The sequence below is a fragment of the Papio anubis genome, chromosome 17, assembly GCF_008728515.1.
Source record: "Papio anubis isolate 15944 chromosome 17, Panubis1.0, whole genome shotgun sequence".
Taxonomy (NCBI): domain Eukaryota; kingdom Metazoa; phylum Chordata; class Mammalia; order Primates; family Cercopithecidae; genus Papio; species Papio anubis.
This window is the reverse complement of record NC_044992.1, coordinates 28,915,465-28,937,426: the sequence shown is the minus strand read 5'-3', so window position 1 is coordinate 28,937,426 and position 21,962 is coordinate 28,915,465. Positions and strand designations below refer to the sequence as shown.

The window sequence follows — 21,962 nt, the reverse complement described above, 5'->3', positions numbered from 1 at the left end:
CAATAGAGAAATGCAAAATTTAACTATACATATTCAGTAGAAATTACTTTCATAACTTTTGGGGCATTATCAAAATATAACTGGAAACCCCTCTTTGTAACCAACTAGATTAATCAAATGATCTTTTCTTAAAGGCACAAATTAAAAGATGGCAAAACTATAAATTTCGTGTGTGGGATCACATTCTCCTAAAGGGCATCAGGAAATTGAGGTAGAGGTCGATGTTGTGGCCTAGGTTAGAGGGCCCTGCTTGCTGGGAGTTAACTCTGGTTATTGGATTGTGGGGAGGTGCGGCAGGGAAGGCGGTCGGGGGAGCACGGGCACTCCAGCAGCTCAGAGCAGCAGCTCCTCATCCACTGTGAGGAACTGTCAGTCTCCTTGCATCCCGTGCAGCTGCGCCAGTACAAACCGGCTGCACTGCAGCTCTGCTTGCAGCTTGCCAGAAATACAACTTGGTAACAACAGGAGACTGTGGACACATAATTCTTCATTAGTTTATTACAAAACTACAGATACAATATATAAAATTCTAATTCCTAAATCCTTCTACTTTTTTTTTTCTGAGACTAAATGCCCTCAAAGCCCCTGTCTGCTTAGCCCATATTATAACCTGACTCCTCGGCTCCTGGATGCACAGGTCAGACGTTCCAACCACCCTGACCATGGCCAGTGCCATGGAGCCACTCCAAAGGTGGTTGAGCCCTCTGTAAAAATTTAAATTGCTGCTAAGTCATTCTAAATAAATAGTGAATGGATTGTTTCTGCCCCTAAGATGAAATCCCACAGATCTTACGCTCAAGCTCAGGTCTTCCTATTGCCACCTTCGACACCTAGAAAGTATGGTGGGATCCTCACTGATTCCTTAACCCTGGGAGTGCCCCTTGTGATCCAGATGACTCAAAACAAATGGCCAGGATCTCTTCTAAAAAGCCCATGATGGTCCTTCTGGCTGTGTCTCCAGCTGGTGCCTGGATGCTGCCCATGTGCTTAAGGGCCATTCTGACCATCTGGTCTGTTTCCTGTGGACTGTGAGGTGCTCCAGTGTCATCTCCCTCTGCTCCAGATTTTAAAAACTGTACGATATAGGACTGGACCATATTCCCATTCAGTTCAAGGATTTCTTTGATACAAGGGAGGTCCGAGGCACTGGCCAAGCTCAAGAGGTGAATCAGTGCCTCGCAGATTTGGGTCCGTAGGCTGGCACAGTACTTGAATTCCAAAAAGTCTATGGTGTCTTCGCTCTTCTGTAAGGCGGTGACCAATGCATTCCAGATCCGAGCATACTGTTCAACAGACCCATACTGCTCTCTCTTCCCCGGGACGGAAAGGGCAGCGGCAGATCTGATGCGCACTTTGAAGTTCTTGCATGATGTCACGACCGATGTCAGGGCACTGTAGGCCTGGGAGGTCCATGGGGCTGTCCCTAGAAAGAATCCACAGTCACTAAAACAAATGCAGGCTTAGAACTAGGTGGGGTGAGAGGGAGAGGGGCGGAAGGCAGCATAAACACTAGTGCCCAAAACACTCATTTTATATGTTCACTTCATTCTCACAATCATCCTGTAAGACAACGGTGGTGACTGACTGTAGGATCCTAGGTAAGTGGCCAGGTGCCAATCCCCAAACCTCCCTCTTTCCCTACCTCGGCCTGTGACATGCTTAGAGCCTCTGCTACCCGATATAGGGCCTTTGGTGACTCAGAAAAAGGCTTCTTCTCTGGGAGGATTCTGTCCCATGGGGTATGGCTTCGTGGGCAGAGCGTGGACTGAACTGCAACCCCACCTGTCCTCTCAGTTGGGCCCTTCTGAGCTGTGTGCAAAGCACACACTGCATGTGGCAGTGCTGTTCATGCTGGCAAAAAGAATTATTTCCTCACTTGCAACAGCATCCAGACATTGTTCTGGCCATAGCAAGTCATGCATTTTATTGCAAAGAAAAAGAAAACTTACAGTTTCAAGAATAACATGCCCAGATTTCTATTCTTTCTCCATACCTGTAGGCCCTAGGAAATCAGCCTGCTTTCCTCCTTACCAGAGCTACTGCTACCCACTCCATTTTGGGGTGTCCTTACTCCTCAAGATGGGTGACAGAGTAGAATGCAGCTTCTCTTAACTCACCCAGCCCCTCCCGGCTTCTCTGTTGCCTCCGAAGACAGGCAAGCAGGCCCTTTCCATTTGGTGTTTGCCACTGCCATTGACAATGGGCCACTGCTAGACCTACAAGACACTCACAGTCTGACCCGTCAGAGTTCTTTATCAGTTTCTGGCTCCCTTTTCTTATGTGGCTCTTGACAGCTCTGCTACTGGATGCTTTCTAGTTCTCAAACTTCCTGCCTCTTTGGAGCTTCCCTTTCCCTCCAAGTCATGCAGGTCAACTTCTCTCTCTAGTAGGCTGAGGGCAAGGGCCATACAGGAAGGCAGGTAGGAGCCAACCACCACTGAGGTGCCCTCGTTTCAAGGACTTCTTGGCTCTCCAGAAGGCGGACATCCACCTCAATGAGCTCCAACCCCAAAGGTCACCCTTAGGTGACTTCTCAGTGGAAGAAGCCAGGAGGCTACTTCTCCACCTGCTCCCAGCTGACTGGTCGGCCTGGACGCTCTGGGCAATAAAGGGGAGCAGAGCCAGACTTCCCTCACTTGATGCATGAGCTCCTCTCCAGGAACACATCCTTAGGTCTCAAATCTTCTGAGAGAGAGAGAGAGACACAATAAAGTGAACACTGGCATTCAAAGTGAGCGAGGTTTGGAGGCTCCAATCCACACACCTAAGCAGCTACTGGTCCTGAATGACATATCAAGGTGCATGGCATGCCGCTACTTAGAGACAGATGCCCTCCTTACATTTATTAATGGCATCCACTTCTGTACATAGCTCACAGGGGATTTCCAGTTTATATCCCCTCTCATTCCAGTTTTGTTTCCTTCCTTTTTTCTTGACCATTAAAACAATATATGCTTATTGTAGACAACTGAGAAAATGAAAACAGAAAAAAATCCTACTCAACCAGAGGCAATCACTGTTAATAATTGGTCCAATTTCCTTTCAGTCTTTTTTCTACCCATCGATTGAGGTCATTCTGTAGAAATGATTTAATACCTGCTTTCATTTGTTTAACATCAGAAGTATTTTTCCAGATTATAAAATTATTGTAAGTAATTTTAAATGGCAACAAAATATTCCATTATAAATCTCATTGTATAGGTAGTGATGTATTTCAATGTTCTCCTAAACTTGTTTTCAGTATGTCTCCATTTTTTCCTCATACTGTGATAAATGACATGTGACAAACATCTTTAACAACAATGTAGATTGGTGTGTATTGTCCAAGAGGCTTTCCACCAGGGAGGGAAGGGAAACTTTCTTACCTAATGGAAGGGCAGGATTTTTAAATACATTTCCCATTGCATAACAAGCATTCCATCGGACTTTCATGGCAGCTTCTGTTAGAACAGTAGAAATTAGGGCCTGGATAGACTCCTCAATTATTTCTGCAAATGTGGGTTTTTCTATATGAGAGGGTTGCAGAAAATGAAGCAAATTTCCAAGGGCCCGGACTGCATTGCTCTTTACCTAGAAAAAAATGTAAATGCTTTAGAAATCTGTTTTGCCAAAGAGATGTTTTCAAAAGTCTAATTTCAGCTTTTAAAAAACCCAGGAGGTCTTCAACTTCTTAAAGCAAGTCCTTGGAACTCACAAGGTCTGCCCTGGTTAACATCCTGAGCCATCAGAAAGGTGAGGTTCTACAAAACTCCTCTCTCTGATTATTTATTTATTTATTTTATTTAGTGCTAGAGAGGACCTCAGAGAGGTCCATCTTCCTTGTTTTACTGAGATGGAGTATACGGACCGGGGACAACGGACAAGGCTGGCTGACAGCAAGATGACGAGGAGAAGCTAGGTTCCATAATTCCAGTCCAATACTCTTCTACTAGACTAGAGTCTCAACCTCTGCAGTCTACCAGAATCATTTGGGGAGGTTTTTCCTTTTGTTTTAAAACCAATTTGCAGGCCCTAACCTCAGAATTTCTGATTGAATTACTCTGAGGCAGGGCTTCCTGGGTGATTACCAGATTTTCAGAAGTAGTATTAAAGTGAGCACATGGTAGGGGTCAGGTATTGTGCTAGGTGCTTTAACATAAGGCATCTTCATATCCGGTGAGGTATATAACTTCCATGTTACAGGTGAGGAGCTGACCTTCAGAGAAGTTACATAATATACCAAAGTCACCCAGCTACTAAAGGGCAAGCCAGGGCGTGAATCCATGTATGTCTGACCTAAAGCCCAGACCTGTGCTTTTTAAACTTATTAGTTTAACAGGTAATATTCAAAGCCAAGAGCTACTCATTTTTCTGACTTGTCAATTCTACTTAAAATTTTTTTGGGGGAGGAAATAAAAAAAAGTTAATTTAAAAGGAACCTGAATATGTCATGTAGTATTACAATGGGCACTGATATTTTTCGGGAGGCAGGAGACAGTAAAGAAACCATACATGTGTCGAATGGGCCGTTTACATCCTGAGCACACGCTCAGTCTCCTTTGAACAGGAGTACATTTGGTGGGATAGTCTGAGGAGCATCAACCCACACTAAACTACCACACTGCAGCTAGAATACATTAAGGATCTGTTTGGGAGATACTGGGTTTTGTTGTGAGTCTACCTTATCTTTATCCTTGGATGCTTCTATAGCTGATCGCAACATTTTCAAGAGCAGGAGACCAGAGAACTCTTCCTGGAAACTTGGGTCTGGTGTTTCCCTGTTCCACCCAAAGCAGGCAACACATGTTAAAAGGTAAATACACTTAAATATATACATATAGAAATATATTCACTTAGTATAAGCATAACAGTTTAGGAAAACAGTTTAACAGATCTGCTTAGATTGTATCAAGAAACTTACAGTATATATATTTTGACCCAATAGTTCCCCACCTAGGAATGTCTCCAAAAAAAAATCTCAAAATGCAGATTTCGTGCACAAAAATATTCACTGAATATAAAAACCTACAAGCCTAAAGCCTAAAACAAATGTTCAGAAATAGAAAAATGGTTAATCATCACACAGTGATAATTATGTAATCATAAATAAGGGTTTCTAACAAGGCAATAATAAAAGAGAATGCTTACACACGTTACATGTCGCTTATATGGTGCAGTGACGAAAAGCAGGACACTTGCACATGAACAACCAGCTACCTCTGGGGAGGGTTAAACTAAGGTGTCAGGGTAGAAGACAGGCTGCACACTGAATGATGCTTTGTACTGTTTGGCTTTTTTTTAGCCTGTGAATATACCACTTTAAGAAATTTTTTAAAATGCATTTTAAAAGTACAGTAACCATTACTAAGGTTTTGCTTTTATGCTTTCTATAGTGTGGACATAATACTTATATAGGTATACAGTATTTTTAATACATATATGTCTTAATATATTCCTAATATATATTAAGAACAGCTCATTTTATTTTCTGAAAGAATATAAAAAAAAAAAAACAAAGCAGGAAGCGGGATAATAAGCAGGAACTACTGTTGATTCTTTCATGGTAGGGATCGAGGACATTCTCTTGGGCCCTCAGTCTCAGAAGTCAGCTGGGGAAAGCAAGGTAAGTCACCTACATGTTGACAATCAGCGTGTCTGTCAGGTTGCCCAGGGACCAGGCTGCTTTGGCTCGAACATTCAGAGACTTGTCTTCAAGTGACATCAATATTGCATTTGCTGTGTCTGCAACAAATATGACATCCTATAAGACAAAACAAAACACTGCCATTACTTCAGCAGGTCAAGTTGCTACCTTTGAAATTCTCAAACTTATTTTCAGATAGAGCTATAAGCCTTCACGCAAATTTCTACTTGGAAATAAAAATTCATCTACTCAATCAATTTACTGTTCTTCTTATATTTTACAATTTGGACACTCAAAAAAATCCCAGGGGAAGCTCCTATGATTTTGGTATGTGCCATGGACACCCGAGAAGCCTATGGATTTTGCCCTTATGAACATCGAATATATAACCTGGCCTGGGACACTTATCTGTGAACTCTGTGCTTGGCTGATTTCCATTTCAGGAAATAATGTTCTGAAAAAGAAATGCATTTATTTCCAAAACACATCCTACACACCTCTCAGTGAGATAAATGTCACAAGTAAGAGTGAAAGAGGACATTATGTCCTTTTGAGTAAAAACTATGTCAGCTTTCTAAATGATGACTACCACCTGGTAATGTCCCATTTCATTTTTATTATATCATTCATTAATTTAAGCATTTATTGGGCGCCTAAGGTCCCAGGCAGTGTGCTAAGCAATTAAAAATTAAAAATAAATACCATATTTATATATGGTAATGCCTCAGTTCATTTATATATATGATCTATGTATGGTAATGCCTGTAGTTACATATATACAACTATATTTATGTATAACTATATATAGAGAGCGTGTATCTGTGTGTGTGTGTGTGTGTGTGTGTGTGTGTCTGGCTCTGCCACCCAGGCTGGAGTGCAGTGGTGTGATCTCTGCTCACTACAACCTTCACCTCCCAGGCTCAAGTGAGCCTCCCATCTCAGCCTCCCAAGTAGCTGGGACTACAGGCGCATACCACCATGCCTGGCTAATTTTTTTATTTTTTGTAGAGACGGGGTTTCGCCAAGTTGCCCAGGCTGGTCTCAAACTCCTGAGCTCAAGCAATCCACCTGCCTCGGCCTCCCAAAGTGCTGGGATTACAGGCATGAGCCACCATGCCTGGCCCATGACTGTATTTTAGTAGCAATTAAGGAAATCAGATTACAAAGCAATTTAGTTTCCTTTACTGTCCAATGCAGGAGCTCTATATCCACAAAATAGGGGTGTCATGGACACTAAAGGGGCACAGAAGAGCTAAATAGGCTCACTCTGACCTGTCTGAGACAGGGAAAAAGCACATAGACTCCCAGGGCCCGTGAGGTTGCAGCTTTCACTAAGCGATTCTTGCTGTCATTCAGTCCGAGCAGCACTGTGATGCACAGGATCTGCCTGTCATTCTGCAATCAGAAGGTTGACAAGGGAAAAATGAGAATGAAATAACTACGAGCCAAAGGCTTCCATAAAAGATGTGAAATATCTGTGTCTGAGACCATATTCAAGAGTTGAATACCAGTGCGACCTTGAGGTTACCCTGGTAAAGAGCAGGTTCAATGCAGATTCCATGATTATCTGAGCACACACTTTGTGCAAGACACACACAGCATCTCATCACATTTAACCTTTATTAAAGTTGCCTTCTTTATAGAAGCTCATTTATATAAATAAGAATGGATGCAAATGTCACTGAGGACTAAAGAAAAAGAGCAGTCTGCATACCGCTATTCTGAATAGCAGTATTCTGAATGTTTATGCTCCCTCAAAATTCCTATGTTGAAATCTTCACTCCCAGGGTGATGGTATCAGGAGGTGGGGCTTTGGGGAGGAGATCAGGTCATGGAACAGAGCCCTCAAGAAAGAGATGAGTGCCCTCATGACTGAGGCCCCAGAGAGCTGCCTTGCCCCTTCCATCACATGAGGACACGGCTCACATGGTGCCACCTGTGAGCCAGAAAGTGAGCCCTCCTTGAGGCACCAAATCTGTCAGTGACTTGATCTTAATTCCAGCCTCCAGAACTATGAGAAATACATTTCTGTTGTTTAGAAGACACCCAATTTATGGTATTTTATGACAGCAGCCCAAACAGACTAAGACAAATACTATATGTGTTGGACAACGAATCTGTGTTTTCACATACTTTGTTATTTTTCACATGACTGCCATCTAATTGATGATAATACCACGTTTTAGAGAGGCTAAGAGTCAAAGAGCTAGCAAGTCGAAGAGCTGGGCTTTAACTCAGGCCTTGTAAAGTTTGGATACGAAATCTTCCTGAAATCTCCCTGCTTTCCAAGCTTCTGCTACCCTTGCCTCTACCACCTACATTCTAACGCATGGGGGAAACAGCTTTCCTGATATATTAAGGCTTCAAGTTTTCCTATTTGCTGTTCCCCAGTGCTCTCATCCCCAACTCAAGTAGAATTAGCACCTTTTCATGAGAGATGATGCTCTATACTGGTTCAAAATGCAATAGCATCAAATTCTAGCTCTGCTGCTCCAGCCATGATTTAAGGGTGAGAGAACACCCTGACGTTACCGGCAGACTGCTGAAGGCCTCTGGCAAGATGGAAGACAGGGCGTCACAGGCGCTCGCCTGGAGAGTTGGGTGCTCCGAATTCTGCAGGGCTCTGGGTAAAGGACCATTCAGCATCATAGTCCAGAACATCACCACCTGGAACAGAGGCAAAGGAAAAGCTGCAGCCCAAGACATAACAGGAGAACCAACTCGGAGCTAAGCCTACCAGAAATGGCCTTAGTAGTGAAACATTCTTCCTTAACGTAGCAGCTTTCTGTAAATGTTTTCATGGGCTCTTCTTCCACAGTGATGGAAAGGACTTTAGAAAACAATTGCAGTGTTTAAGCCTTCCTTTCAACTCCTATTGATTAGGGACTGTGGTCTGATAAAGTTACGCAACAACAGTGATAATAATCAAGAGGAGGCTGAAGACGGTGATGACAGTAACAGCAACAGCAGCGACAGCTAATGTTCTTCAGAGAGCTCATTCCATGCAAGCCATTGCTCTAAGTATTTACACGTATCAACTCATGTTATTCCTTGGCACAAATAAATGGGGTCTGTAGCATTATCCCTGCTTTTTCACAGAAGGAAACTGAGGCACAAAGAGACAATACAACTGCTAATCAGCAGCAGGGGTGAACTAGAATCCAGATCAGTTGACACTCGGCTAGGGCTTTTTCAACTACTTTGCAGAGTCTGTGTGATAATAAAATGCAATGCTCTGTGTAAGGTTTCTAGCGCAGGGTCTGATACACAGTGGACACTCTTAAACTGGGCAGTAGGTTCTGTTTTCAGCACTTTGAAGAACTATCTCACTTCACAGCCTCTAAAGTAGCCATGTGAACAGTTTCCTTTCCATGCTTTATACATATCCTGTGATTTCATGTTCATTTGCGAATCTCTATAGTTTTGGTATGTTTTGTTTCTGTCCCATGGACCTAGTCCAGGGTTTTGCTGTGTATTTCACGCACCAGTTCTGTCTTTCTCCTACTTCAGCTCCTGGAAACCCAGTCTGGGCCCTTCCTACCCCACTCTAGAAGAATGTGGACAAAAAGTGGTTGCCAGTCTCCAGGATGGCACACAATTACACTCACCTACTAATATTTACACCCTTGTGTAGTCCCCTCCCATACTGAACAGGCTGACCTGCGTAACCAATAGGATGTTGTGGAAAAGACGGCATGAAACCTCCAAAGCTAGCTCATAAAAAGCACCACAGCTGTCTTGCTTTCTTTCCCTTGGATCACCTGCTGTGAAGGAAGCTGGCTGCCACGTCAAGAGGATACTCAAGCAGCCCTCTGGAGACGTCCTCACAGGGAGGAAATGAGTTGAGGTTCTGCCAGCAGCCAACACTAATTTGCTAGGTCTATGGGTGAGCCACCCTGGAAGAAAATCCTCCAACCCCATCAAGTCTTGCAACTCATCAGTTGACTGCAACCCTGGGGGCATCTTGATCCCAACCTCATGTGAGAACTAAGCCAGAATCACTCAGTCAAGCTAATTCCTGACCCACAGAAACTGTGAGGAAATAAACGTACATTGCTTTAAGCTGCTAAATGTTTAATTTATTACTCACTAATAGACAAGCAATATAGAAAACATGTCTTTTTTTTCCCCACAGATGAACAATACCTGAGTGTGAACAGTTAAGAGGCTTGCCTAAAGTTATTTATCTAGCAAAGGGAAAAGTTTGAATTCAAACCTAGTTCTGTCTGATAACAAAGCTCAGCTCACCTCCCTGCATATGTTACATGGAAGCTTTAGTGGCAGTCTAAGGCAGGGACTAGGGTTAGAATCTTTAACTCATTGCAAGGATGGCAGAAACTGTGAACGGAAAAGAAGAAAAGAACAGGCAGCATGTGGAGGGCAGAGGGAGCAAAGACCACCAGCACTGAGCTGATTTGGCTTTAGCACTAAGTAGAAGCCTTTTCTGGTGTGGTCACGTGCCCTTCATCCATCTTTGGAACTGGCACAGTGTGGGGGTAGCAGAAACAACCTGAAATCACAGGAATTTAATAGAAACATGGTGGGGCTGGTGGGGGGCAGGGAGGTCACGGGTACCAGAATTAACTCCTATGTGTTAGCATCTTTACATGTCATTCGATTTTTCAACAGCCTTGTGACTGAGGGGTTATGATTTATTATTCCTTTTTACAACTAGGAAACCATGCCTATAACCACATATCCATTAAGTGGCTGATATGGTTTGGACGTGTGTCCCCTCCAAATCTCATGTTGACATGTGACCTCCCATGTTGGAGGTGGGCCTAGAGGAAGGTTTTTGGGTGATGTGGGCAGATCTCTACTGAATGGCTTGGTGCTATCCCTGTGGTAATAAGTGAGTTCTTACTCTGATATTCAAACGAGAGCTAATTGTTTAAAAGAGCCTGGCATCTCTCTCTTGCCTCCTCTCTTGCCTCCTCTCTTGCCATGTGACATGCCTGCTCCCCTTTCGCCTTCCACCATGACTGGAAGCTTCTGGAGGCCTCCCCAGAAGTAGATGCTGGCGCCATGCTTCTTGTATAGCCTGCAGAACTATGAGCCAGATAAACCTCTTTGAAAAATAAATTGTCCAGTCTAAGGTATTTCTTTACACAGCAGAAAAGAGACTAATACAGAAAATTGGTACCAAGGAATGGGGTGTTGGTATAAAGATACCTAAAAATGTGGAAGCAACTTTTGGAACTTGGTACTGGGCAGAGGTTGAAAGAGTTTGGAAGGCTCAGAAGATAGGAAGACAAAGGAAAGTTTAGAACTTCTCAGAGACTGATTAGATGCTTGTGACCAAAGCGCTGATAGAAATATGGAGAGTGAAAGCCAGGCTAAGGGGGCCTCAGATAGAAATAAAAAAGTTGGGAGAACTGGAAGAAAGGTCACCTGTGTTACACCTTAGCAAACAACTTGGCGGCATTATGCCCATGTCCTAGGGATTTGCATAAAGTTGAACTTAAGGGTAATGACTTAGGGTATCTGGTGAAAGAAATTCGAAGCATCACTCAACAGGTGATGTGGCAGCTTCTCACAACCTATAATCGGATGTAGGAGCGAAGGAATGACTTAGAGTTGGAAGTTACCATTAAAAGGTTAGCAGAGCATAAAAATGTGGAAAATTTGCACCCTGGCCCTGTACTGGAGAAGGAATCCAAGCTCTGAGCAACTACCTGCTAGACAGATTAGCATGACTAAAAGGGAGCCAGGTGCTAATAGCCAAGACTATGGGCAAACAGCCTTGAGGGCATTCTAGAAATCTTTGAGGCAACCCCTCCCATCACACACCCAGAGGTCTAGGAGGAAAGTGGTTTTGGGGGCCACGCCCAGGGCCCCACTGCTCTGCATAGCCTTGAGACACTGCTCCCAGCATCCCCAGCCTTGGCTCAAAGGGCCCCAGATACTGCTTGGTTTTCGGCTTAGTGGGTACAAGCTGTCAGCCTTAGCGGTCTCCATGTGGTGTTAAGCCTGCAGATGCACAGAATGCAAATGTGAAGAAGGCTTGGGAGCTTCTACCTAGATTTCAGAGGATTCCCTAAGCCTGGGTGCCCATGTAGAAGCCTGCCACAGGGATAGAGCTCCCACTGAGAGCTTCTACTAGGGCAGTGCCAAAGAGAGATATGGGGTTGGAGCCCCCAAACAGCGTCTCCAACTGAGCACCGCCCAGTGGAACTCTGGGAATGGTCACGGCCTACACCCAGCAAAGCCACAAGGGCAACGCTGCCAGAAGACTTGGAGGCCCACCCCTTGCACCAGTGCGCACTGGATGCGGGACATGGAGTCAAAGGACTGTTGTGGAGCTTTAAGGTTTAGTGTCTGTCCTGCTGGGTTTCGGATTTGTGTGGGGCTTGTTGCCCCTTTCTTTTGGCTGATTTCTCCCTGTTGGAATGGGAGTGTCCACCCAATGCCTGTACACCACTGTATCTTAAAAATCAATAACTTGTTTTGGATCTTACAGGCTCATAGGTGGAAGGAACTTGCCTTGAGTCACAGCTGAGACTTTGGACTTTTGAGTTCATGCTGGAAAGAGTTAAGACTTTGGGAAACTATTGGGAAGAGATGACTATTTTGCAATGAGAGGAACATGAGATTTGCCGGGGCCAGGGGCAGAATGATATGGTTTGGATGTGTGCCTCCTCCAAACCTCATGCTGAAATGTGACCTCCAACACTGGAGGTGGGTCTAATAGGAAGTGTTTGGGTCATGGGGGCGGATCCCTCTTGAATGGCTTGGTGCTGTCCTTGTGCAAATGAGTGAGCGCTCACTCTATGACAGCTGGTTGTTTAAAAGAGCCTGGCATCTCCCTCTTGCTTACTCTCTTGCCATATGACATGCCTGCTCCCCCTTTGCCTTCCACCAGGATTAAAAGCTTCCTGGGGCTTCATCAGAGGTGGATGCTGGCATCATGCTTTTTGTATAGCCTGCAGAACTGTGAGCCAGATAAATGTCTTTTCTTTATAAATTGCCCAGCCTCAGGTATTCCTTTACAGCAACATAAAATGGACTAATACAATCATGTTCCCTAAATTTGATCCCATGGCTTTGGATACAAAATTCCTGGCTCTTTGTCTCTTGGGCAGGCTGAGTAACCAGACTGGGTTTTATGCAAAAGAAATATTAGTTTTACTATTGCTGGTTATATGTTATACACAAGCCTACCACATACTAAATTGCAAATAAACTGAAATGTAAAATAAAACCCATTTATACTAGTTTCATGTTTTCCTGGATTATAAAACACAATTTTTGACACTGGAAGAAACCATATCATCTACTCCACTTATCACTGAGCTTCAAAATAAAACTGTAACTGAAGCACTAATAAAAGAAAACTATGAATTGACATTTATTTACCAAGAAGACTGGCACTCTCTGATCAGGTGCTACAGTAGAATCCGGTTTATACTGCTGTATTAAGCCTATGCCCAGTTCTTCCAGAAGCTGCCAAGAAAAAAGAATTACCAAAGCAGAGAATTAGGACTAACAAACAACTTCACTTTAGTTTGGAGATCACCTCAAATCAAGGAGAAACATAATTTGCAACTAATTTTCTTCCTTTTTTCAGTCACTCTTAACAGAGGCATTCTTTCAAGGACTGAAATCAACAGCTGTATCTTATTCATTTGTTACCGAATCAATTCTTGGGGTTTACATGTAAGAGCTGAAAAGAGAAGAATGTATAGTCTTCCTCACCTGAAATCTCTTTAAGAAATCTCAGAATTGAAGGACATGTGGCAGAAGAATGTAAAGTGAAGAAAAGGAGGGATATAAAGTGATGAGAAGGAAAAAGCGTTGTGGTTTTGATGAAAATTACCTTTGCTCCATGAAGCTGAATGGATGGATCTGCTTCCCCCATGCACTTGCAAATCACCTCTCCAAGCTCCATCAAGTAGGCTTGAGTCATTGAAAAGTAGCCCCTTGCCAGAAGAGCCAATACCTGCAGAGAGGGCATGGAATTAACCCTCTAAGACCTGAGTGCAAGGCTGCAATATCCAGAAAAATGTTATAATATTTCAGAAATCGCTTATGTTTAACACGGGTTGAAATCTGTTGAATGAAATTAAGAACCATAATCTTTATTTCATGACTAACATCAATTAACTGTATCATAGTTTTATGGTGCTTTAGTATATGATTGCTTTTCATTAATGGAATCTCATTTAAGTCTTGGAACTATTCTTTAAGTTAGGTATTAACTGAATTTTACAGCTAAAGAAACTAAGCCTGACAAGGTTAAAGGATATGTTTCATGTTGTCCAGTTAATTAGCAGCAGACCCCAGGACCAGGCCTAGTCTCAGACCATATTTGTATAGAAAAAGTAAACTCTTTTATCTAGGATTGTTTTCTTTCTTTGAAGGAACAATTATTTTGTTGCTCTAAGCAGGTACAAGACCAAGGAGAAGCTGATAAATAATTAAACATTTAAGTTGAAAAAATCGAAAATTAACTGTACAATTTCACTCAGAATTATTCTACCATCTATTACATCCACCTGTCATGTAATACCTGAAGTGACTAAAATAATTTGCAATCAAAGAACAAAAAGGAATGAATCTGCTATTTTGCAACCACGGAACACCTCCCCAAAACAAAACAACAAAAACAATAGACCACCCATACCTAAAATACGACTCCCGCAAACACAATTGACATGTGGCTTGGTTTTATCTGCTCGCTCCTCACGGGCACTCTGAAGGAAGAATGGTTACTTCCACTTCAGAGATGAAGAAATGAAACCTCCTACCTGTAAGGCCTCCAGTCGCATGGGGGATGGTTCGTAGGCACTTCCTGCTGCAGAGCCAGCATCGCTACCCGAACAGGAATCCTCCTTGGGCAGTACCACAATGGAAATGCAGAGTCGAATGAGCCAGCAGGGCTCTGAAGACCCCTTAGGTGAGCTAACTGATGTTTCTTCCAGAGAGGGTCCTGCAGGGGCTTTCTTCCACCAATCAGGAGGGCTGAGGTGAGGGGTTGCTGAATTGCTATTACCGAGTCCAGAAGAACATGGCTGTTGCAGAAGTAGCTGGACCTCAGGTAAAGGTGCGTGGGTGGACACTATAGCTCCCAAGAGTGTGAGACTTGACACACGAACATTAACATCTGTCAAAGGAAGCAGTAAAGAACTTATCACCATGGGAACAGCTACCGTAAAGATGGTAGTTATCCCTGCAGGCAATTAAGAATAGTTCCTTGTGTAACCTGAATCTAATCAAACTTCTAGACCTCATTTCCAGTTTGGAAATACATGGGACAGGAGAATAAGTTAACACCATAAAGAAACAATCTGACAAATTGAGAATGTGGTTTATTTTGTTATCTTTGGTGACGAGCTTAGAGTTCACATTCTATAAGACAATTGGGTTGGATTCTTTCCTAAGTCCGTTTGATGTAAAAAAGATGGGTGGGGGAACTCTAGATGTAAAAAGACTACAGTGATATGATAACTAAATGCAATGCATGTACACTGAATGAACCCCAGATTTTAACAAGAAATATTTTTAAAAAGCTAAATAAAAGGTCTGTGCCTAAACTCATTTTTTTTTTTTTTGCATGTGATGTCCAGCTGTTCCAGCACCGTTTGTTGAAAAGTATCTGCTCCTTTGTTGTAGATCAGTTGACTATATTTATGTGGGTCTATTTCTGGGCTCTCTATTCTGTTCCACTGATCTGTTTGTCTCTTCCTTGGCCAATATCACACTGTCTTAATTACTGTAGTTTTATAGTAGATTCTGAAGTTAGGGAACGTCAGTCCTTCAGTTTTGTTCTTCTCTATCAATATTGTGTCGGCTATTCTGGATCTTTCGCCTATCCATATACATTTCAGAATCAGTTCGTTGATATCTGCAAAGTAACCTGCTGGAATTTTGATTGAGACGGCACTGAATCTATAGATCAAGCCGGGAAGAAGTAACATCTTTACAATATTGAGCCTTCCTATCCATGAAGATGGAATCTCTGTCCATTCATTTAGTTATCTATTTCATCAGAGTTTCACAGTTTTCTTCGTATAGATCTTGTACATATTTTGTTAGGCTCATACCTAAGAATTTCAGGGTTTGAACATTTTAATGAAAAAAAGTTACTTGAGGATAAAGTCAGATACTTGAAAGGAACCTTAAAGACATGGTGCACTCTCTTCAGCTGAAGATGCAGATAATGAAAAGCTGGTACGGTGGAATGAGCAGGGGTTGTTTTCATCTTATTTCTGCCATGAATGTGATGGGAAACTTTAGGGTAAGACTCATCTTTCTGGGTCCCTTTTTTACACATTAATGTAAGCAGTGAAGTGGACTTAGTTTACACCTCTTATCTCATTTGAGCCTCATAAAAATCTTATGACATAGTTATAATTCTTGCTGTTAGCAAGAAATTAGGGTTCAGAGAGGGCCATGGCCATGAGGTGGCAAAAATGGGAGTGGGCTCCAGACCCTTGGATTGACTTCAGGTCCCATGCTCTTCCCACTATGTCACCGAAAACAGCCACTATTCCTTCCTTGTTACAATCCTGTCTGAAAAACTGAACTCATCAGAATGTGGTGTGATGTGAAAGCTTGCAAACAAAAGAAAAGCAAATCTACGAAAGGCAAGTGTTTATAGCACATACACATTATGTGTGGGAGGAAATAATAAGGCTGCAGTTAGTAAAGATTTGAAGTTCTGGGATTTTATCTGAACTTACAGGAAATAATGTCAAAGAAGTTAAATTTTGTATTCGTTTTTCTTTCCAAAAAGTAGATAGTATCTATCTGTCCGTCTGTCTGTCTATCTAACCATCTATCCATGCTCTACTTATGCCTAAGGGATATAAACTATCACACCCCTGAGTGGGGCTGCTTGCACCCGGCTCAGTCTTAATTGTAAAGGGATACTCTGGTCACTGCCCTGAACATTAAACAGGCATTACACTTTACAATTAATTCTCTAGCTCACTTCCACTGGGACTTGAGGGGTCAATTCTTGCAACAGCTGATACCCCTGAAAAGTTGAGAATAAGCAGAGATCTCTTAAGAGTTGTAAAAATGCTTTGAATATATACATATATCTATATCTATGTATTTTGACTAATAGCCTGTATCTGACTGATATAAAGAAGCCATCAGGTTTAAGACACTACCAACCTTTGTGGCGAATATAAGGCTTTATCTGGTTCCAGACTTTGGTCAGCAGGCTGAGTTTTAGACGATTATAAGGTGCATTTGATACTAAATTTGCAAGGCACTGTAAAACACAAAAAGTAGTTCATCAAAAGGCTTGATTAAACCACAGCATAGAAACAAATTTTGCAGCGTTTAATTAGAAAAGTTTTCACACAACTAAAAATTAGTTCTTTTTTTTTTTCTTTTTTAAATTAATACTTGTATTCTCATTGGTACAACTAAAGATAAAGTAGTATTTTTAGCAAATCATTTATTAGGACATACAGAGATACAGAGATTATAGGTAAGATCACACAAGTAGGTACAGACTTCCAAATAGGGTATTTTTAATAAAACTATTACTTAGTTATATTCTTAAGTCAAGTTACTTTTGGGCTATGTAAAACAGTATACAAAATTAAAACAGAGAAGCCCCCTCTGGAACCCGCAGTTGGTACATTACCTTAATTATCTGAGTAAGGGTCTGTGAGGATGACTCTGCCACCAAAGCTAACAAAAGACATCTGTGCAACTCTCTAATGCTGGAAGCGATCATTACAGAGAAGGGGGTAAAAGCCCTTCTGTGGTCACTGGTATCTTCAGCAACAGAAAGAAATTGCTTTGAGCCTTCCAAGATGGCAGATAAAACTTGCAGAGCACAGGCACGTGTCTGAAATTTCGGGATGATTCACACTGATTAGTTGAAAACTAGGAGTCAGATTCCCTTCTTCCTATACATGCTTAATGTTCAAAGTATTTACAATCATTTTAATTAGAAGAATAAAGGCAATGGGATTATCTGTTAGTTCCTAAAAACTAGGCCACTTGCATCCCACACCTAAGAAAAGAATCTTTATTTTATTTTTATTTTAGAGACATAGTCTCGCTCTGTCACCTAGGCTGCAGTGCAGTGGTGCAATCATAACCACTGCAGCCCCAAACTCCTGGGCTCCAGCAATCCTCCCACGTCAGCCCCATAAGTAGCTAGGACTACAGGTGTGTGCCACCACACCTGGCTTAAAAAAACTCTAGAAACACATTGCTGTTAGATTTCTTACAGTAAGAAGTAAATCTAAGCTACACCATAGCACAAAAATCTGAAATCCTGAGCATGAGAACAAGGATTAGAGGCCTGCTTTATTCAAGCAGAATGCCAACTGAAAAGTTAGAACTAAACAGCCCACGGGGTAGAAAAAATACAAGTGCCTAGAGTCTGTTTCCTATCAAAGTTCCTGAGAACATTATGCCTCATCTTCCACTCTTACGTATGTGTTCAATGTTAACTTAAATAGGACTTTAGGAACTTGGTGTACATACAACTTGGCAGACATCATTAGTGATCCAACTTTTAGAAACAGTCTCAGGTAGAGGAAATAACACTGCCTGCAGTGACAGTATTTGACAATTCAAAAAAGGAATACCATTAAGTACAATCTTATGAATGGAAAGGACAAAAAGTACATCTTTGTCATGGACTGCTATATTTGTCAGGAAAGGTGTCACTGGCACCAAGATTTTCTTAATAAGGTTGAAAGATTACTTTCAATTGGTACTCTGACGATTTTGCAGTATTAAAAATCAGAAAGGAAAAGAAAGTCCAACTTTACAAAAACAGGATACAGGTAATAAGCAAAGGACTATTAATACAGAATAATATTGTACTCTCTTTGGCCAGCTCATCCAAAAATGACAATTAACATTTTTAGTCAAAAAATTTAAAAGCAGGGAATCAACATTACAATTCTAGAATCTAACCTAAATAGTTACCCAATATGAAGCATATCTGAGTTTGGAGCAAAAAAGCTTTTCCCAAAAGCCTTCAATTATATTATCTCCAAACAACCAGATGATAAATCACCAGGCAGGCCTTTTATAGACTGGAATCGTAGAAATCTAGACTTACTGCTCTGAAAAGAAATTTGAAGTACAGTAGCATCAGACTTCAGAATGAAGCATAATCCCCTAAGGTGGAAAACTGACAATGTATTAGGAAACCGTGTGTATATGTGTGAAAAAACGAGACAGCAAGAGCATGAACACAAGTCGGCTGATCCAAAAAGGACTCAGATCAGGGGCTGGCAAACTTTTCTGTAAAGAGCCAGTGGTATGCATTTTATATTTTAGACTCTGCAGGTCAGTTTCCGTCACAACCACCCAACTCTATGATTGTAGCATAGACACGTAAAGGAGTAAATGTGGTTGTGTTCCAAAAAGACTTGATTTACGGACAATGAAATCTGAATTCCATATAATTTTCACATGAGATATTATTGTTTTATTTTAAAACCATTTAAAAGTGTAAAAACCGTTCTTAGCTCACAGGCCATACAAAAACAGGTGGTGGGCCAGATTTGCCCTACAGGCCACAGTTGGCCAATCCCTACTAGAGGCTGGTCCGAACTCAACAAGATAGATCTTATGCTAAACTTTTATTTCTTTAGAAGACAATTAAAATTCACAATTCCAACAGCTCACAAACTGAATAAAATTAAAAATCGAATGGAAAGAAATGAACTAACATTCCAAAAGTCAAAAATTTTAGCACAATTTTGGCATCTTAAGGGCAAAATCACGACTATCACAGATGCAAACAAATGTCATAGAAATTGGTTATTTTTTTCCACCAAGTTATAAAATCTACATAGAAATGTGATACTACATCATATTGTACTTCTCACAGTTCTGAGTTAATTTCCTTTAAACTCTGTTTAACATATCTTTGTTGTTATAATTGTTACTTAAGATACTGAATCTGGTACAAGTTTTGCTTTATTTATTCTTATATCAACATTTAGTATCTTGTTTGCCAGTTCTAATCAGCACTTTCAGCAGAAATTACTAATGTGCAAGCAAATCATAATAGGTGTAGCTCTCCAGGGAGCTCATTTTGTTAAGTTTTTATTGTCTGAATATTTAAAATGATGAATGAAAGGCTTTTCAGTCTTACAAAAGTCAGTGTGCTTGGTTTTACTAGTGTAGAGTTTCATCTCCTTGGTCATGAAGGCTTATCTAAAGCTAATAGAACAGAAAAGTACTTTTCCTTTTTTGCTACTTAAGAACGTAGCAGAAATGTTTGCTGAGGCAGCTTAGTCAATCCTAATTTGTTTTCTTCTTTATGTGTGTTTGGTCTCAGAATATTTCTGGAAGGGTGACAAAGAAGTCCCTGCTGGGAGTGGGTACCACTGAAGTTTCCATACAGGGCACCTGACTGTTTACATGTTATTTTATTGGATCTCACTTCCAAAGTCAGTTGTCTTTTACGTAAAGGCATTTCAACATTGTGTCAGGGACTCTGGATTGGGAGGTATCTAAGTGATAATATGGTTTGGCTGTGTCCCCACCCAAATCTCAACTTGAATAGTATCTCCCAGAATTCTCACGTGTTGTGGGAGGGACTTGTGGGAGGTAACTGAATCATAGGAGCTGGTCTTTCCCCGGCTATTCTCGTGATAGTCTCACAGGATCTGATGGGTTTATCAGGGGTTTCCGCTTTTGCTTCTTCCTCATTTTCTCTTGCTGCCGCCATGTAAAGAAGTACCTTTTGCCTCCTGCCATGATTCTCAGGCGTCCCCAGCCATGTGAACCTGTAAGTCCAATTAAACTGCTTTTCCTTCCTAGTCTCGGGTATGTCTTTATCAGAAGCGTGAATACAGATACACTAATTAAAGACTGCCTGTTCTTTGCTAATACACTAAGCAAAGATTGCCTGTTCTGGGCAGGCCATATGAGAGAAAATCTACCATTCCATAACGGTTAACAATTCCAACCTTTTCATTCTCTTTTCTAGTTATACCATCTATTATCTTTTTTTTTTTTTTTTTTTGAGACGGAGTCTCGCTCTGCCACCCAGGCTGGAGTGCAGTGGCCGGATCTCAGCTCACTGCAAGCTCCGCCTCCCGGGTTCACGCCATTCTCCTGCCTCAGCCTCCCAAGTAGCTGGGACTACAGGCGCCCGCCACCTCGCCCGGCTAGTTTTTTGTATTTTTAAAGTAGAGACGGGGTTTCACCGTGTCAGCCAGGATGGTCTCGATCTCCTGACCTCGTGATCCGCCCGCCTCGGCCTCCCAAAGTGCTGGGATTACAGGCTTGAGCCACCGCGCCCGGCCTACACCATCTATTATCTTGATTTCGATTTGTTTTCACTTTTTATAGTTATCTAAAAGAGCAATAAATCATCATCCTAAAATTTGTAAATCAGGATAATTCTCAAGGTACCAAGATAAAGGTTTGCCCTGTAGTTTGTTTCTTAGACAAGTCTTGATGATATTCTCCATAATATGCCTTTATAACACCTAAGAAAATCATATAAAAGAAATTATTAAATTAGTCTTGTTCTTTTTATTGATAATTTGCTCTGTCCCTTTTGGAAGCATATAAGATGTGCTCTCTGAAGCACATTTCCAACATGGTGATCATTTCCCAAGTACCACAACACTGCCAAATCCTAATGGACATTTCTAAGTTTTCTTCTCCCCAGTTAACCATTCTAGCATATCATGTTGCAATTTCCTAAAAGTAGCCTCTGTTTATTGTTGGCATTCTGACTGGAAGAGTCTGATCACCTTTCCTTCTGTCCATTAGTCTTTAGAAAACTTCTCAGTACACCAGTTAAAATTGTGCTTTCAGCTGAGTATGCCATGGGTCATATCAGACCTGCCATAAAGTCAAAACTAACCACTAAGCACTTCAATGACAAGATAAACTATTGTTGTCTTATTTAATCCTGGCTAAAAGGAACTCCAGCCATCTAACCCTACATGCACAAGGAATACCTGAGATGACCACTTGGCCTGAAATCATGGCAGCTCTTTTAATCTGGTCAATCCAGAATGCTGTTCTATTCTAATTACATGATCTGTTATTTTTAATTTTAATGCACATAACTTTCTAGAAGTCTTTATTTTAAAAGCCTGTCCCACTGGGCTGGGTACAGTGGCTCACGCCTATAATCCCAGCACTTCGGGAGGCCGAGGCAGGTAGATCACCTGAGCTCAGGAGTTCCAGACCAGCCTGATCAACATGGAGAAATCCTGTCACTACTAAAACTACAAAATTAGCCAGGCATGGTGGTGCATGCCTGTAGTCCCAGCTACTCGGGAGGCTGAGACAGAATCACTTGAACCCGGGAAGTGGAGGTTGCGTTGAGCCGAGATCCCACCATTGCACTCCAGCCTGGGCAACAAGGGCGAAACTCCATCTC

General features: G+C 41.8%; 1 protein-coding gene across 9 annotated transcripts in view; it reads right to left on the bottom strand.

Annotated features, from left to right (window-relative positions):
- Window positions 1-467: 467 nt before the first annotated feature.
- Window positions 468-21,962, bottom strand: part of HEATR6 (HEAT repeat containing 6) — a 36,614-nt gene continuing 15,119 nt past the window's right edge. For 3 of the 9 annotated variants that reach the window (XM_021933764.2, XM_009199747.3, XM_017954950.3), the window contains 11 exons: window positions 17,226-17,432; window positions 16,745-16,844; window positions 14,371-14,726; window positions 13,440-13,562; window positions 12,980-13,066; window positions 8,156-8,290; window positions 6,896-7,018; window positions 5,616-5,740; window positions 4,661-4,757; window positions 3,366-3,570; window positions 491-1,423 (listed from right to left, as the gene is read on the bottom strand). In XM_021933764.2, the coding sequence (XP_021789456.2) occupies window positions 852-1,423; window positions 3,366-3,570; window positions 4,661-4,757; window positions 5,616-5,740; window positions 6,896-7,018; window positions 8,156-8,290; window positions 12,980-13,066; window positions 13,440-13,562; window positions 14,371-14,726; window positions 16,745-16,844; window positions 17,226-17,432 (2,130 nt within the window). In that variant the 3' untranslated portion in view covers window positions 491-851. Of the gene's footprint in view, window positions 2,686-2,932; window positions 2,969-3,365; window positions 3,571-4,660; window positions 4,758-5,615; window positions 5,741-6,895; window positions 7,019-8,155; window positions 8,291-12,979; window positions 13,067-13,439; window positions 13,563-14,370; window positions 14,727-16,744; window positions 16,845-17,225; window positions 17,433-21,962 lie in introns of those variants that run through there. The other 6 variants (XR_002520113.2, XM_003919292.4, XM_009199748.4 and 3 more) reach the window with 6 other exon arrangements.